At 36.2% G+C, this 18,350-nt stretch overlaps 1 protein-coding gene across 2 annotated transcripts in view; it reads left to right on the top strand.

Annotated features, from left to right (window-relative positions):
* Positions 1–18,350, top strand: part of ZCCHC7 (zinc finger CCHC-type containing 7) — a 200,042-nt gene that overhangs the window by 152,249 nt on the left and 29,443 nt on the right. For both annotated transcript variants that reach the window (XM_036330364.1, XM_036330362.1), the window contains exons 3-5: positions 12,603–12,646; positions 13,884–14,009; positions 14,952–15,122. In XM_036330364.1, the coding sequence (XP_036186257.1) occupies positions 12,603–12,646; positions 13,884–14,009; positions 14,952–15,122 (341 nt within the window). The remainder of the gene's footprint in view (positions 1–12,602; positions 12,647–13,883; positions 14,010–14,951; positions 15,123–18,350) is intronic.

Here is an 18,350-nt window from a genome sequence, read left to right as displayed (position 1 = left end):
ATAAAATTTCATTGTGGTATATCAGCATAGTAGAATATTGTTTGCCCATATTAAAGGGATGATATACTAACTAGACACATTATGCTAAGTGAAAAAAGCCAGTCACAGAGGGCTACATATTGTTTGTTTCATTTATACAAAATGTCCAGAATAAGCAAATCCATAGAGACAGAAAGTAGATTAATAATTCCCAAGGACTGGAGAAAGGGAGAATGGGGAGTAATTAACATTAAATTGTACATGGTAAAAGGGTGAGTTTTATGGTATATGAATTGTATCTTAATTTCAAAAATTTTAACATACAGCAAATAAGTATTGGGCCTTCCTCTAAAGTAAAAATCTGCCAACATAAAGCTCATTCTGAGTTTGAGATTAAATAAATTCACCTATAACTAAAAGTGTTTGTATTGTTTCCCCTTTTCTAATAACTGCTTTTAAAAGTAACACCTTTGATATTGTATATTTAGCAAGACCTATTCTTTCAGATGGAATGCAAAAAGTTTTGTGACATCTCTTTGTTTATTAAAAAACTGCCAAAAAAAAAAAAAGGAAAAAAGAAGAAAAAACAACTCCCATAAACAGAATTGACTGTTTCTGTTCGTGATTTTTTCCTTTCTATTCTTGTTATTTATTTTCATTTGAGGAGTCTTTTATTTCTAAACAAATATTTAGAGTCTTATTTCTAAATAAACATTAGTCAGGTGGTTTACTGACTACATCCATGGGGCAGAGGGAATAAGGAATGATAGAGAACTCTGTGTGTCTATGACTGTCTTGTCTGGTGACACACAAAAGCCTTTATGGGACTGATAACTTTGCAAGAGCTCTATATAACCCTGTGCCTAGCACCTGTGTTTATTTCCTCTTTCTTCTTCCTCCTCTACCTCTAAAAAAAGAAAAGCTAAATCCCCATTTATTGTTGACATACATTTAAAAATATAAATTGTTTCTGGTAAATTTGATGTGATTTAAAATAAGTGAACAATTTGATACCTAACTTGCAAATTCTTCTGTTAAAATTTGCTTTATTTAAATTATTGCTAGTACAAAATTTTAATGACTAAAATGGTTTTGTGACCAGTGTTAAATGGAAATGTATAAATTAGAGAAAACCGAGACAGAAATAAAGAGCAGTTTGAGAAGAATGCAAGTTGAATAAAGTGGCTCAACCCACAGGGGATTTGCATGTGTGGCATTGTGTGTATTTCAAAAGTTTCCGTTGAAATAACAGATGCTGCTGATGAAATTGGGAATAGTAACTTCATTTGTGGCTGGCTCGGTTGCTTATTAGAAGTGAGAAGATCCCAGGAGGAAATCTGGTATAGTAGAAGTAGGATCAGGAAAGGATATGACATAAATAATATGACAGCTTCATCTTTGTGATCTTTAAACCATAAACACTGGCTAGTTACAGGCATGATTATCTATATCTAGTTATCTTATATTTTGTGTGCATCCTGTGTCTACCAAGTGATGTTATTCAATAACTGATATTTTGTTTTTTTAGTTCCCAGAGTTGCTTATTATAGAAAGTCCAAGTTTTAAGTCTTAAAACTAAAAGTTCAAGTTTTCAAAGTCTTACTGAACTTTTATATACACAATGATAGTCCATTAAATTATCTAATTGGCTTTGTACCCAAGTTTAGAATAGTGTTTATTCACACGAGTGTACATATGAATGTTTCCTTTTTTTCTTTTTAATTTTTTTCTAGTGTAACTTGAAGTATGCAAGATGTGCTAATAACTGGATAGATATACAAAACAGATAGGTCTCAGTCCATAGAGATGTAGTGAGGGAAATAAAATATTAGTATATTTCTTAATACAGGTTTAGAAATTTTTGCTAGTCTAAGGCATACAAAATAACATGCTTTTAGAATATGAGTGAGGTAGAAAATGCTTCTACCAGAGAGAAATTTTTTAAAAAGTTATTTAAGTAATTCATTCAGTAAACATGAGTACCTATGATAGCAAGCAATTGTGCTTTGGTGTTTGTTTGGAAGATACAACAATAGAAATGACATGGTTAAAGTCCAGGAGGTTATAGAGTTGAGAGTGATCATCTCTGCTTTTAAAGGGTCATCAGGGAAGACTTCAGAGGAGGTGGTGACACATGATTAGGTACTTGGAAGACCCAAACCTAATTTCCATGTGATTGAAATTAGGTTTGTGTTCCAGGGAATATATGCATAGACAGAGTTGCAGAGAACAGCAATATATATTGGGGGCATTATTAGGCATACCTGGAGTATTGGGGCCAGGAAGATGAAGCTAGAGAAATAGATAAGGGCCCAAGTACAGAAGGTGTTACATCTCATACAGAGGAGTTTCACATTTATTCTGTAGGTATAGAGGGACCATTCAGGGCAGAATGTATTCATATTTCCATTTTAGAAACATTACTTCAGGAATGGAAAAGGGGTTGTGGTGTTAGAGACAGAACTTATTTTTATAATCTAGGTGAGAAATTAAATGTCTCTGGGCCAACATAAAGCATTGAGGTCGTTATGGATACAGAATTTTCAGGATGTGGTAAGTAATTGCATGAAAAGTGAGAGGGAAGAGTTGAGGTTTTTGATATGGAAAATAGACTAAGATCCAAGGAGGAGAGGTAGGGCTGTTTGTTTTTAAGAGAGAAATGCAAGGAATGGAGAGAAAATGAATTCATTTTCAGTGATTATGAATTTGAATTATCTATGTCTAATCCAGATGTCCCATAAACAGGAACTCTAGAAAAGATTTGACCTACAGTTACAGATTTGGTTTCCTCTGTGGGCATGTATGACATAACCTGGGACAAAGAATATAGAATGAGGAGAAGGAAGACAGTAGAACATTGGTTACTTGCTGGAAGAAAAGGAAACCACGAAGGGAGAGAAGAAATAGAAAAGTGTTTTTGTTATATCAGCTAAGACAATTATGAATGCTCACAGAGGTCAAGTGAGAAAAGTACTGACTATTATCTATTTGCGTTGAGAAATTGAGCATTAAAGGATATTCAGAATTTATAACCAGGAAAATTGGATGGGTTAGGTGGAAAATTGGGCAAAGAGGGAGACAATGTTGGAGATTAAGGGAATAAAGTGAGCTGAAGTACAGAGATGGAGAAGCACTGAGAGTGTTAAATTATGAGTAGGACCTTTCAGTTTAAAATATTAGGTATATAGCCCTGACCGGTTTGGCTCTGTGGATGGAGCGTCGGCCTGCAGACTCAGGGGTCCCAGGTTCAATTCCGGTCAGGGGCATGTACCTTGGTTGCGGGCACATACCCAGTGGGGAGTGTGCAGGAGGCAGCTGATCGATGTTTCTCTCTCATCGATGTTTCTAACTCTCTGTCCCTCTCCCTTCCTCTCTGTAAAAAAAACCAATAAAATATATTAAAAAAATAAATAAACAAAATATTAGGTATATAAAAAGGGAGTGTGAGCAATAACTTAGAAATGTAATATTGTTCATTTGTCTTTTATGCTGTAACTGCCAAATTATTTAACCTCAGGTTATCTGGTGGGAGGGTTATTCACCATCTTCTCTACTTTTACCTTCTTTATGATTTCTTGACCATTTCACTGTGTTTTAGAGGAGTGAAAGAGTGCCATCTCATATGAGTCAGTTTGGGTTATATCAGCAACTGAATGACTAGATATTGAGAAGGCCCACAATCTTGTGCCTTAGTGATTGTGTGTATATACCAACCAGTGTGTGATTTTTTTTCCCAATTCCCAACTGCAAGCTGCCAATTGATAGCCTCACAGATTATTTGGGGAGAAAACAGTTGCTAAAGGACTTACATATTTTAAGAAAGAATGTTTAGGCAATATAGTCTTCATGATAAGTTAATTGCTCATTGGTAGATTACATTCATTATTTCTATTAAATAGTCTATTTTTCCAAATAGTGGACATTTTGTCTTTTTTAGAACTTTGTTAATTAAATCATTATTCTGTTTTAAAAAACAAAATTATCATGGTTATTTAGTTAACACAGTAATACTTTTTAGAATCTTTAACCCAATGATAGCACAGATTACTCTATGGCAAGCACTATGTCTGGTCATCTTTCTGTCTCTTACACTGTGTTTTACATGAGATATTCAGTAAATATTTGTTGAAAATTAACTTGACACCACATTAAGTGAAAACATTTTACAACTTGAGGATAGTTGCATTTACATTCTTAAGTAATGAATGGTGGCCAAATAAGTTTTTATATCTGATTTGCTGAATATTAAATTCTAGTCCATTGTATGCTGAGAAAATCATAAATATATACCTTCTCACTAAATGTATTGAGATTTATAATTTTAGGTCTTACAAATTAGGATTTTAGAAAATGTAAGGCATCTATGGCTTCCTTATAAGAAGGAGCTATAGGGTATTAGGCTCAAGAAAAGATTATTGTTAGTTCCTGGCACCTAATCAGCAAATGACCAGCTGGGTGTGCTCAACTAAGTCCGCCTGTAATCTTTGGTGATCTTTGGGAAAACATTTTACTAACTCCTATTTCCTGTCATATTATCCCAAAGGGAGAGAACTAGCTCTCTAATTGTCTATGGCTGCTCTCTTGGCAAAGGAATGATCTTCAGCTATTCCCACCCACCAGGCAGACTAAGAATAACTGAAGCAGAGTATGAACAGGTTTTGATCCTAAGAAATCTAGTCCATACTATTTTCTTTAGAGCCTTTGAAACTGAATGCAGCCTTATGGGTAAATAGCTCCATTAGTACTACATTCCACAGAAAGCACCAGTTGCCACTTTTTGTAGAACGTACACATAGAAAAGTGAACGTTTGTGTAACCATAATGTACAGGATTGTTCTGAGGATAAAATGTATATTTAAAACAATTTATAGTCTCTGAATCACCATATAAATGTGAAAGATACTTATCTCTATTACCATGCAGTAAGAAAGAGAGAGAGAAATAGCAGAATAGTTCCACAAGTAGGCGAAAATGCGGGAGGGAAATGTGCAAGTTTATGGTTTCACTTTTTTCTTTTGAAGGTTACTTCAGGAAAGATGAAATATTCTGGTAGTTGCTTAGTATAAACAGAGCACCCTATATTACTGTTCTGTTACCTCTGCCTTCATCATTACTACTCTGATAGAAAGAGTTCCTTGGAGAGCTCACAAAGGAGGAAGTCAAGACTTTTTAAGTTAACCTGAAAGGGGACATGCAAAACTTCTTAAATGGAAGAATATCTTTGATATTAATTAATACGTGTTTCAGGTAAAAAGCTTCTTATAAGTAATAGAATTGTAATACTCAGTATTCTTTATAGTATATAAAGAGGTCTGTGGAAATTTCTAGTAAAAGAATTATTACACCCTTATTTCCAATCAAACTATACTGTTTGCTATGTTCTTTTACCTCTCCCATTATGTTGCATGTGCCTTTCCTTTTTACTAGTGTCTGCCTTCATCTTTTCTATTAAAATCCTATACAAGACTTCTTCTTCCAGCCATATTATGTTAACTTATTCCACACTTGCCCTCCTGAAAAGAGATAATGAAATTCGCAGACAAGGACTTTAAAATGAAAACAGTTGTTATTGCTCTGGCCAGTTTGGCTCAGTGTTTAGAGCGCTGGCCTATACACCAAAGGGTTGACGGTTTGATTCCTGATCAAGAGCACGTACCTGGGTTGCAGGTTCCATCTCCCATTCTGATCGGGGTGAGTGTCTCTCTCACATTGATGTTTCTCTCTCTCCCCCTTCCCTTCCACTCTCTCTAAAAAACCAATGGAAAAAATATCCAAAAAACAGCTGTTATAAATATACACAGAGGTTTGAGGGAAAAGATAAATAAGGAGATAAGGAAAGAAATGGAAGATATAAAAAAAGAAGCAAATGGAACTTCTAGAACTGAAATATATAATATTTGAGATAAAAAATTTACTATTGGATGGGCTTAAGTACAAATTAGAGGAATAAAAGGAAGTATTAAGAGTCTATTCTGGATAATTTTATGTCAATAATTTTGACAATTTAGAAGTAATAGACAAATTCTTTGAAAGTCACAAATTATCAAAACTGGCCCAAGAAGAAATAGAAAATATAAATAGTTCCATATTTACTAAAGAAATAGAATTTCTATTTTAAATCCTTTCTACAAGTAAAATTCCTGACCCACAAACAAGAAAAACCCTAATCTAAATGACTTTACTGATGAATTCCACCAGATACATAAGGAAGAAATCACCAGTCCTATACACTCTTCCCAGCACTTCCCAACTCTTATGAGGCCAGTTTTACCCCAGTACAAAAACTGGACAGAGACATTATTAGAAGAGTATAAAACAATATCTGTCATGAATTCAGATGTAAAAATTGTTAATAAAATACTAGCAAATTGAATTCTACAATCTATATATATATATATAAAAGCTAATATGCAAAGTGTCCCCTTGGGAGTTTGACTAGGAGACCAGGAGTTTGATCACTCTCTGTGATGTGCGCTGACCACTAGAGGGCAGTGCAAAACGAAGGGAGGCCCCAGCCAGCAGCCGGCAGTCAGGATAGGGAAGCTGCAGCTGGCAACCGGAAGGCCCTGATCACCAGCCAGGCCTAGGGACCCTACCCGTGCACAAATTTTGTGCACTGGGCCTCTAGTATATTATAAAGAATAGTACATCATAACCAAATGTGTTAACCCTAAAATACAAGGTTGGTTTAATATCACTGTAATTCACCATATTAACAGAAAATAAAGGAAATTTGCAGGATGCAAGGTGAGCAAACAAAAATTAATTGTATTTTTATAAACTTGTAACCAAAAATTGAAAAATGGAATTAAAAATAAGCCATTTGCAATAATAAAGAAACATGAAATACTCAGGGATAAATTTAATAAAATATATGCAAGACTTGTTCACTAAAACCTATAAAACTGTTTAGAAAAATTAAAGAAACCAAAATAGATGAAGAAATACACCATATTTATGTTTTGAAAGACTTGATATTGTTAAAATATCTTCCCAAGCTGATCTATAGATGTAGCACAGTATCAATCAAAATCCCAGCAGGCTTTTTTGTAGAAATTGACATTTATTCTAAAAATTATACAGAAATCAAAAGGGTCTAGAATAGCCAACACAGTCTTGTAAAAGAACAAAAAAAGTTGGAAGGCTTACTCTGTGTGATTTCAAGATTTTTAAGTAAAGCTTTAGTAATATAGGCTGTAGTACAGTATAAGATAAACATATAGCTCAGTGTAACATAATAGAACTCCCAGAATTTGACCCACTTGTATATAGTCAATTGACTTTCAGCAAAGTTGCTAAGGTAATTCAATGAAGAGAAAGGATAATCTTTCCAAGAAATGATGGTGGAACAACTGGATATTCGTATGGGGGGAAATGAGTAATAAGTAAACATAAAAAGCTAAAACTAGAGTTTAGAAGAAAACACAGAATGTACTTATAACCTTGCATAGGCAGATTTCTCTGAGCACAGAAAACATTGTCAAGGGAAAATTTGTCAAGTTTATTACAACTTCTATTTTCCTAATAACACTGTTTAAAAAATAAATGAAAGAGCAAGCCACACGGGGAAAAAATATTTGCAGATCACATGTCTGATAAAAGACTGGTATTATCTATCTATATAATAAAAGCCTAAGTGACCAAATGACTGAACGACCCATTGACCAGCCGCTATGACGTGCACTGACCACCAGGGGGCAGACACTCAATGCAGGAGCTGCCCCCTGGTGGTCAGTGCGCTCTCGCAGCTGGCCAACCTCCTGCGGTTCCGCCCCCCAGCCATCCGGCCCCGATCCGCCCTGATCGGGACTGGGTGAAACAGCCCCAATTTGCCCTGTTCTCCAGCCAGGCTGAGGGACCCCACCTATGCATGAATTCGTGCACTGGGACTCTAGTAATATATAAAGAACTTTTGTGATTTAACAAAAAAACAAAACAAAAGAAAGCCACCTGATAAAAATAACCCAATTTAAAAACAGGCCAGAAATTTGAACAATTTTTAAAAGAAGACATATGAATGGCAAATAAATGCATAAAATATGCTCAACATCATTAGTCATCAGAGTAATGTCCATTAAAATCCTAATGCACTACTACTTTACACCCATTTTAAGGCTAAAATTTAAAAGACTGACCATTCCAGCCCTAGCCAGGTGGCTCAGTTGTTGAAGCATCATCCCATTCACCAAAAGGTGGCAGGTTCGATTGCCAGGCTTTACACCCATTTTAAGGCTAAAATTTAAAAGACTGACCATTCCAGCCCTAGCCAGGTGGCTCAGTTGTTGAAGCATCATCCCATTCACCAAAAGGTGGCAGGTTCGATTGCCAGGCAGGACACGTAAGTGGATTGCAGGTTCAATCCCCGGTTGGATTCCATGTACTGAAGACAACCAATCGATGTTTCTCTCTTGTTCTCTCTCTAAAAAAAATTAAAAATCCATAAAATAACATCAAGTGAAAATAAAATAAAAGACTGACAATTCCAAGTGTTGACGAGATTATGAAACTACTTGAACTCTCATACATTGCTGATGGTAATGTCCTATCACACAACCTCTTTGGGAAAATTTGCCAGTTCCATATAAAGGTAAAGATATACTTACCATGTTTAGTAATTCTACTTCTAGGTATTTTCCCAAGAGAAATAAAAACTTATGTCAATTAAAAGGAAGACTTTTGCAGAATGTTTGTTGTTGCTTAATTTATAACTGCCCCAAATTGGAAACAACCTAAATGTTCATCAGATGAGCAGCTAAACCAGTGGTTCTCAACCTTCCTAATGCCGCGACCCTTTAATACAGTTCCTCAAGTTGTGGTGACCCCCAATTTCATTGTTACAAATTGAACATAATTAAAGCATAGTGATTAATCACAAAAGCAATATGTAATTATATGTGTGTTTTCCGATGGTCTTAGGCGACCCTTGTGAAAGGGTCGTTTGACCCCCAAAGGGGTCGTGACCCACAGATTGAGAACCGCTGCTAAACTATTATATCCAGACAATAGAATACTGCTTAGCTATTAGAAAGGAACAAACTACAACCCAACAACATGGGTGAATCTCACAAATATTCAGAAGTAAAAGAAGCCAGACACAAAGTTGTACATAATATATGATACTATTTATACAGGGTAAGGCAAAAGTAGGTTTACAGTTGCTCATATGGAAAATAATACAATAATTAATAAGTAATACAAAAATAAACTATGTTTCACATACAACTGTAAACATACTTTTGCTCCACCCTGTAGGTGGTCCTAGAACCAGCAAAATAGTCTATCATGACAGAAAGCAAATCAGTGGTTGCCTCAGGTAGGGGATTGACTGCAAATATGTACAAGGTAACACCTGGCATTTTTGGATGATAGAAATGTTCTACATTTGATTTTTGTGGTGGATACATAGATAGTACATTTGTCAAAATTCATCACACTGCATTTTTTACATTGGTATATTTTATAATACGTAAATTACAACTCAATAGCATTTCCTTTATGGCACAGCCTTCTGTGACTTTTTCCCCTTTCTCCCTTAAATTTAGACATCTCTAAATTTACCATAGTATTTTTGTAAAAGAATTTTTGTATTCTTTTCTTTTTCCATTTGTCGCCTTGTGTTTTACTGGGCTATACGCTCTTATTCATCTTTGTTTACACTATTCCACCTTGCTCCTTGTAACCTTTCAATATGTTTGTTAAACTGAGTTGATTTAATGCAAAGAAAGAGTTATCGGCTATTGCTATTACAGTTCTGAAGTCTGAAAAGGATCACAGGCCTAAATATTAGCAAAACAAGGCTATAAGTCAGCTAAGAATTGATATTGGACATTTTTAGGGCAATCCCATTTTATATTCAATTGCACTGGGTGGTAAATACATGGAAGATGAATACTCCTGGGCCCTGTGGGAAGTTGTCTTTAAAGCAAGATGCCAGTTGCAAAGCCCCGGAGGATGTAGGTAACTAGACTGAACGACATTGTATTTGATTCCAGAATGAATGAAAATCTGGTAAAATCACATACATTTTGTGCTAGAAGTTACCATGGGTACCATTAATCCAATCCCTTACTACACAGACCCAGAGAGGATAAAAACCTGTCCAGAGCCACACAGCAAACGATAGGGTTAAAACTGGAACCGAGGTTTCTACCGAGTCCCATACCGGTTATTTTGCACAGTGGAGAACTAGCTGCCTGTGGAAATTCTAATGAGCTGCCCCATATACAAAAGCTCTCATTAGGTTGGGACTTGGAGTTAAGCAAACAGGATAGATAAAAACAACAAGAGCATGAGTCAGCTGTCATTTCCAAGGTGGACCCAAAACTGGAACCATGGATAGGGTGAAGAGTTGATTTATATGTTCCTGATTGTGTTCTTGTTCATTTTCCACTAAGAAGCCTAATTTAGTCTCCAATTGAAACCTATTTTGTGTCCTTGTCGATAGATTTTCCAAAGTTAGTATATACTGTAGCTTGTTGAAGAGAAGTTAGTACATAGCCCAGAATATTGATGAATTGTAAGTGGAGTGGATCTCCCTCTCTCAAACCTTCCCTTTTTTCACTGTTCTCTGTTGTGTGTAAATTTATTGTGGATAGAGGGTGGCAACAGTTGCTATTTTGCATTTCACTGGTTTTGAATTTCATTTTTTAAGGACAATATGAAGGCAGTTTTATAATTAAAGTGAGTTTAAGCGGTCATTTTGTATTTTAATGATGAAGGACATTGAGTTACAAAAGGCAGCTTTGAAAGCTACAGCAAAGCTTGCTCCTTAGATGAATCCTTTGAATGAAAGAATAATAGCATGGATGGTGATGATGAAGAAATGGGAACTGCTGCTATTTAATGTATTCTGCACTCTCAATATATGGATGCAGCCTCCAAATTTTACAAAGGAAATAATCATCAGCACAGCATCTCTGCTCTCCTATGGGTTGGTCTTTTTGTAAAGCAGCCTCTTGGGTTTTCTTGGTAAAAGTATTTTATTTTAAAATATATATCTCTAAACACTTACTCCTGGTAGGCCTGAGAAAATGTAGATTACTTCATGTCTCTTCAAAATTCCTTTCAGAGAAAAGAGTCAAGCTCAATTTGTGTTTTTGAGATAGAGAAGAAAAGTAGATAGGAGGAAAGAGGAAATCTTAACTTTGCTTTGGGGGAGAAAAAAGTCTTTCAGTCCTTTGTTGACACCTTAGCTTCTGCATTAGTCATATGTCCCTTCCTCCTGGGCATAGGTGGACCAAAGGAATAGCAGCCATGTGCTGTTTTGTAAAGGAGCAGTGCAAAGGGAAGAAAATAGCAGATAAAGAAAAATGTAGGGCTCCCCCCCCGCCCCCCCCCCTGGGTTTTTTGTTTTATTTTTAGATCAACCAATGGATTCAGGATATTTGGCCTCCTCTTTTGCTTTTTTACTTTACTATTTTTGATGCTAGTTAAAAAACAGTACTGAATTCTTAGCCCTAATCATGAGATAGTGTTCAAAATCCAAATTTTTTAGATGTTAAAATGAAAGTCAACTACAATGGGATGCTAGTGGACACAGTTAATGCTGATTTTGGAATGAAAAAATTCCCTGTAACTACTCAGATCCAAAATGGTGGGGGGAAGGGGAAAGGCTGTGAGTTAACTAACAATAAAGAGCTTAATAAGAGAAAAAACAAAATGTGGGAGCACTTAGTAATGAGTAACTCACTGAATAGGCAAAGGTAAAGGTTGGTATACCAGCTTAGCAAAGGGGAGGATTTAGGGCTCAGAAGATAGGTTTTACCCTGGCCAGTGTGGCTCAGTTGGTTGGGCCTCCTCCCATGCTCCAAAGGGTTGCTAGTTGGATTCCCCAGTAGGAGGCGTGCATGAGGTAGCCAATGGATGTTCTGTTCTCTCTTGGATGCTTCTGTTTCTCCCTTTGCCTTCCTCTTTCTCTAAAAATCAATAAAAATGTTTTTAAAATCAATAAAAATATTTAAAAAGAAGATGGAAAGTTTTGATGATGCTTGTTTATACAATTTTTTTGGAATGTCCCTGTTACCCAAGGTCAGTGACTTCCCTAACAGGACACCTGCAGTGGTGGTGGGGGGTCGCTGACTCTCAAAGTTCTGCTATAGTCAGATAAGGGAAGTTCAGGTAAAAATCTCTGCTTCTGTTGTTAGGTTTTTGGTCCCTTCACTGATCTATAATAATAAAAGGGTAATATGCTAATTAGACTGGACGTCTTCCAGACGTCCTTCCTGATGAAGCCAGCCTGGGGCCCAGGTGCCGGAGGGAAGCCGGTGCTGGCAGCTGGGGGAAGGAAGGCTTCCCTTTGCATGAATTTTTGTGCATGGGGCCTCTAGTTTTCTTATATTTGTTTAGAGTTCCATAGTTTTCAAAGCGTTTTCACATATCTCATAAGATTCTATTTTTAGGTAGACAGGGAAAATACTGTTATTCCCATTTTATGGATAAGAAAAACTGAGGTTAAGAGAGGTTAAGTATTTTGTTCTAAGCCACACAAGTAATAATGATCCAAGGTATAAGGTTAAGGTATTCATATCTCTCACTATACCTTTGGGGTCCAATTTCAGTACTAAAAAATTGAATAATTTATTTAAAGATGTAAAAGATTAAGTAACATTTTATTTATTTTGTAGGAGCAGATGGTGTAAACTGGTTCATCAGTGACAGAGACGTTGAGGTAAAATCAAATTGTTTTTGATGTTATGAATAATAGATTAATAGTTTTTTGATTCCTAATTTTCTTTTACTTCATTATGAACTTAATAAATCTTTTAAAAATAGCAACAACCTGAGTATATTGTAAGAAAAAGTTTGATTTCAGTATTTGGGTAATTGAATTTTGGGAGGGGTGGGTAATTGAATTTTGGGAGGTGTGGTTCAGCCTTGATTTTTGTCAGTCACTTAATTACCGTAATGAGTTAGTTCCCATTCCCTTCTGTTTCATCTCTGTGGTGGTTAGTCCCTCTCAACTCATATTGCCTGGTACCATTAAAAATCAACACCGGAAATAACTGCTTCTTCAGTGTAAGGAAATGGTTAGGCTATATTTAGGATGTGGCAGGTGTTTATTAGCCTTAATTGTGGCAGATGGCTAGAAAAGAGAATAATTTTACAAGTTGGTAAAAGAGAAGTTTTAAGAGATAATTAGATTATGACATCTTGGAGTCTACTTGGCCAGTTCAGCAAAATAACAAGTAAAAGATTAAAGTTTTTTCAAAGATGAAATTCTACCGAATAAGATAAAAGCATGGTTGGCATTTACATATTCCTCTCTAGAGATCCGTATGATGTGCTTTGCTAATATTTTCTTACAAGATACTACCTTTTGGCTAGAATATGGGACAGATAGCTAGCATTGGGTCATTGTAGGTAGAATGGATTTTAAAAGGACTCTGGTGGAAAGAAATTAATATCATTCTCTCTTAGAAATTATAATTCCGTTTATAGGCAGTAACCCTAGGCTGTTCATTAGAAGGAATGTATTCATTAGCTATATAGTTTTATAACTTTATAAAAGAGAAATTCATTTTAAAAAACACCATTCCCTAACTAAAAACTTAAGCAAGCTTCACGTTCAGAAAAATGTGGTATATATTCAGATATGGAAGTCAGCAATATCTTTGACTCTGAATGCCACCAGCATGTCTGATGCACACCAGTGCCCTTGCTAGGCCCGAACTGTAAGCAGAGAAAGATACAGAAGAAATAGAATCATTTGGAGAATGTAAAAGAATGGAGGGAAGGGGCAACAAAAAGTAGAGTTGTCTTTCTAGCACACCTTTTAGGTTTTTCTAACTCCTTTCAAGAACACAGTGTTCCATGTTGTTGGATTCTAAATTGAACTATGACTATTAACTCTCTTGAACAGTATGAAATAATGTTTTTTAATTCTTTATTTTCCCCCCTCTCCTTAGGCCCAGATATGTAATAATAGATCATCTGGAAGATGGACCCACCGATATTATACAGCAAACAAAAACGTCACCTGTAGAAATTGTGACAAATGTGGCCATTTGTCAAAAAATTGCCCTTTTCCACAAGTATGTGAAATATGTAATAATGTTTCTTTCTACCTTATTAAAATCAAAATCTTAGGATTAAAACCCTATAAGCTTAGAATTAAAATCTTAGGTAATATATGTGTTAAGTTTCTTGTTAATATTTTATGCAGGCCATAGCCTAGAGTAGTAGTAGAGAAAGAACAATAAATGTAGTCAGAAAAATCTGGACTCCATTTCAGCTTCCCATCAGTAGTTGGACAACTTTAGGCAAATTATTTAGTTCTCTGTGCCTCTTTTTTCTTATCTGTAAAACAAGAAGATTGAATCAGATGATTCCTGAGACCCTTTTCACTTCTAAACCTTCTACTTTATGAGACAGCTATTTCATCATGAGAGAAGTTTCATTGTTAGAAAATCATAATTTTAGGCATTGATAGATGTTTACTGATATAAATTATATTAAACAGATACATCAACCTTTGGAACAGCACAGAATTAAAGATCTTAGATGTTCCCTGACACATACTAAGCCTTTAACAACCATTTCTATTACCTACTCCCTCTTCCAAATGATTGTCTTTCAAATTTTTGAGATAGCTCTCATGCTTCTCCTTTGTCTTTGCTTCTCTAGGCAAAGCTATCTCTTTCTGTTCTTCCTAGGACTTAGGTTCCAGGTCCTCATCTTCCCACTTTTCCTCTCAGACACATTCTACTTTGCCAATATTTCTACCAGACAAGACATAAAAAATAGATGCCAGCTGACAGTACATGCAGACTAATATGCCTTTTTGGTAACCAGAGGATACAGACAGCTTGTGTAAAAGTTCTGATTTCAGACATTTTGTTTTATAATTAGGCTCCAGATTTGACCTTCATTGAGGTCTCAAATTAGAAGTTACTTTTTATGGAATTATACAGAAAAAGAAAAATTAATCTACTGTTTGAGTATTTTACTAAAGACATTTTCTGTTTGCCATATAGAAAGTCCGTGCCTGCTGCCTCTGCTCCGAGCGAGGACACCTCCAGTATGCCTGTCCAGCCCGCTTCTGCTTAAACTGTTCTTTGCCTATGTCTTCTACTCACAGATGTCACGGAAAACCTTCCTGGAGAAAACGATGTGACCGATGTGATATGCTAGGCCACTATGCAGATGTAAGTATCCTGCATATAACGAATTTGTCAGGCTTTGGGGACAGTGTGCCAATTTGTGACTATCTGTCAGCCTACTTAAAAGAATGTTTACTCTGTACTGTATATAATGATAGTGATGGCCCTTTGGCCTCTAATCATGTAAAGCAGTGCTCTAATATATCAGGATAGGGATGCTTTGGAATGGTTCATTAGAAGGCAGAATCAACAATTATTGTAAAACCCTGCTAACCCCTTTTGCTTAATGTGCTTGCTAAATAAAACTCGAAATTAAAGAGATATGTAATAAATAATATGTCAAATTTATGTACCTTGTCATGGTTAGGTGGATGAAAATATATACACACTTAGCAGTTGGGTATAGAGGTCCATAGGAAAGCTGGTTTGATGCTGCTTACTGATGGCTCTAGCTGATAGAATAGTCTTATGCAAGAAGGACAAGTCACTAGGACTTTGAATCTGCTTGTTTAGTTTTCTTCCTGCCTTCCTTCGTTCCTTTCTTCCTTCCTTTCTTTATATATATATATATATATATATATTTTATTTCAGAGAGGAAGGGAGAGGGTAAGAGAGATAGAAACATACATCAATGATGAGAGAGAATCATTGATTGGCTGCTTCCTGCACTGGGGATTGAGCGCGCAGCGTGGGTATATGCCCATACTGGGAATCGAACCATGACCTCCTGGTTCATAGGTCAAGGCTCAACCACTGAGCCAGGCTGGCTGTGCTTAAAGGATCTTTTTAAACAAATAAAAATAGGATTACTGTCCTTCACACTGACTTACAACTTGGTTTTTTTTTCCACTTTGGAAAATTTGTGAATGCTCACAAAGATCTACCTTTCTAGTGTCTAATTTTTATTCCATTGTATGGATGTGCTAATTGACTCAGCCAATTAATACATTTAGATTTATATTATTACCCATTTTTTAAAAATATATTTCTTTATTGACTTCAGAGAGGAAGGGAGAAGGAGGGAGAGATACAAACATCAATGATGAGAGAGAATCATTGATTGGCTGCCTCTTGAACACCCCCCACTGGGGAACGAGCGCCACAACCCAGGCATGTGCCCTTGGCCGGAATCGAACCTGGGACCCTTCAGTCCGCAGCCTGACGCTCTATCCACTGAGCCAAGCCGGCTAGGGCATATTACCCATTTTTTTAAGCAAACAGTGCTTCAATAAACATCTATACTATATGCATGAATGTAAGAGTATTTTGGTAAGTCAAATTCTAAATTCAATTGCGTAATCAAAGGATGCATACATTTAAATCTGGATCAGTATTGTCACATTGCTCTTCTAAAAGATTGTACCAATATATCCACCTACCAGCAGTGTTTAAGAGTGCTCTCAACACTAACTATAATAGACCTTTAAAAATTGTGCCCAATCAGCCCCGGCTGGGTGGCTTAGTTACTTGGAGCATTGTCCAGTACAGCCAAAGGTTGCAGGTTCATTTTCTGGTCAGAGCACATACCTAGATTTACCTAGGTTTTGAGTTCGATTCCCAGTCAGGATGCATATAAAAGGCAACCTATCAGTGTCTCTCCCTTACATCGATGTTTCTCTCTCCCCCCTAAAATAAATAAAATATATCCTTGGGTGAGGATTTTTTTTAAAATTATACCAAATCAGATGAGGAGAAAATGGTATATTGTTTTAATTTGTGTTTCTTAGGCCACTAGTGATGTTGAATATGATTCTCAAGACTAGAGAATATATAGAACATAAAGATAGAAGTTATTTCATTTCAAAGTAGTTTAAACTTTTTTTCAATATTTACTAAGTCTTAAAATAGTAAATCCTAAGTTGTTGTTGTTTTATACTATTCTTCTCTGCATTCAGATGCCAAATATAATTTTCTTAGCAAGATTTTCCTGTTTGGCAATTATGTTTAATAGCATATTTTTTTACTCTTTTCTTCCAACGAGCTCTTACAAATACGGTTTTATTTGCCTGTTGTAACAGAACGGGCTCTGATGTTATCATAAGCATTTTTTTTTTCTAAGTATTTTAGTACAGACCAGTTAAGAATGATTTATAAAAGGTTGTATAATCAGCTGTGAATTAAATCTACAGCCCATTCTGCTTAACGTCTTAATTTTGGCCTCTAATGTATGTTAAACTCTTTATCTAAAATGGCCTTGAGGATTAATAACCCCAGTGAATATAAGTTTTTACGATGGGTTAGGCTGTGGCCGACTTCAGAGACTGCAGCATCCTTTCCCCTAAGTTTCCTAAGACCGACTGTCATTTTTTTTGGTAATTACATGCTGAAGGTCCTGGAAACTGATTGATCTTTTCCCAGTGTGCCCCATTGATATAGCATTCCCTTGGGGCCAGTTCAAACCTGGGTCCCACTGACGCTTTCTGAAGAAGCTTAGAGTCTTTCCACTGTCCCAGAAGCTCTTCATGAAGATTTACTTAGAAGTGAAGTCATTCCGGACCCAGGTTCCTAGAACTATTTAGCCAGTCCCATCCATGCTTTAAATGTCTTGAAACACCTGGCATTCCATAGAAAAGATTCTCCCGCAACCCTCTCAAATGCTTGCTGCTCACTCTTTCTTGACTCACATACCTCAAATTAGGTTGACTGATCAGGATCAACCTCTTTCTCACTTGCTATGGCTGCTTCTGAATCATTCCTCCTCCCTCTTTATATATATTGATTTCAGAGAGGAAGAAAGAGAGAGAGAGATAGAAACATCAATGATGAGAGAGAATCATTGATCAGCTGACTCCTGCAGGACCACTCCTGGGGATTGAGCTTGCAACCCGGGCATGTGCCCTTGACCAAAATCGAACCCAGAACCCTTCAGTTCTCAGGCTGATGCTCTATCCACTGAGCCAAGCCAGCTAGGGCATTACTCGAGATATCTTTGATTTATTTAAGGTTCATACCCTCTGACGATGCTGTCCTCCACCCTTTGTCATTTTCATCTTCCCACCTTCTGGATTTTCTGCTAATTCACGGAGGATTTTTGAAACCTGGGTAATTATAGATGCCCTAACCTCCTATAAATTAAGGAGATCAAGAAACTTCCATTTTTACTGTATATATCCTTGTAGCCACACCTCAGACCTCTGCAATGCCAGAGTACCAGTTATATGTACATAGAGAATTTATAATGAGAACTGATGAGTTGTATTCATATTCTTGCTATATTGAAGAATATGAATTTTCTAGCCCACTGGTGTAGCTCAATGGTTGAGTGTTGACCTA

This window comes from Myotis myotis, unplaced genomic scaffold (genome assembly GCF_014108235.1).
Source record: "Myotis myotis isolate mMyoMyo1 unplaced genomic scaffold, mMyoMyo1.p scaffold_m19_p_12, whole genome shotgun sequence".
Classification (NCBI taxonomy): Eukaryota; Metazoa; Chordata; class Mammalia; order Chiroptera; family Vespertilionidae; genus Myotis; species Myotis myotis.
The sequence above is the reverse complement of the archived record's forward strand: the minus strand, read 5'-3'. Positions and strand labels throughout refer to the sequence as shown.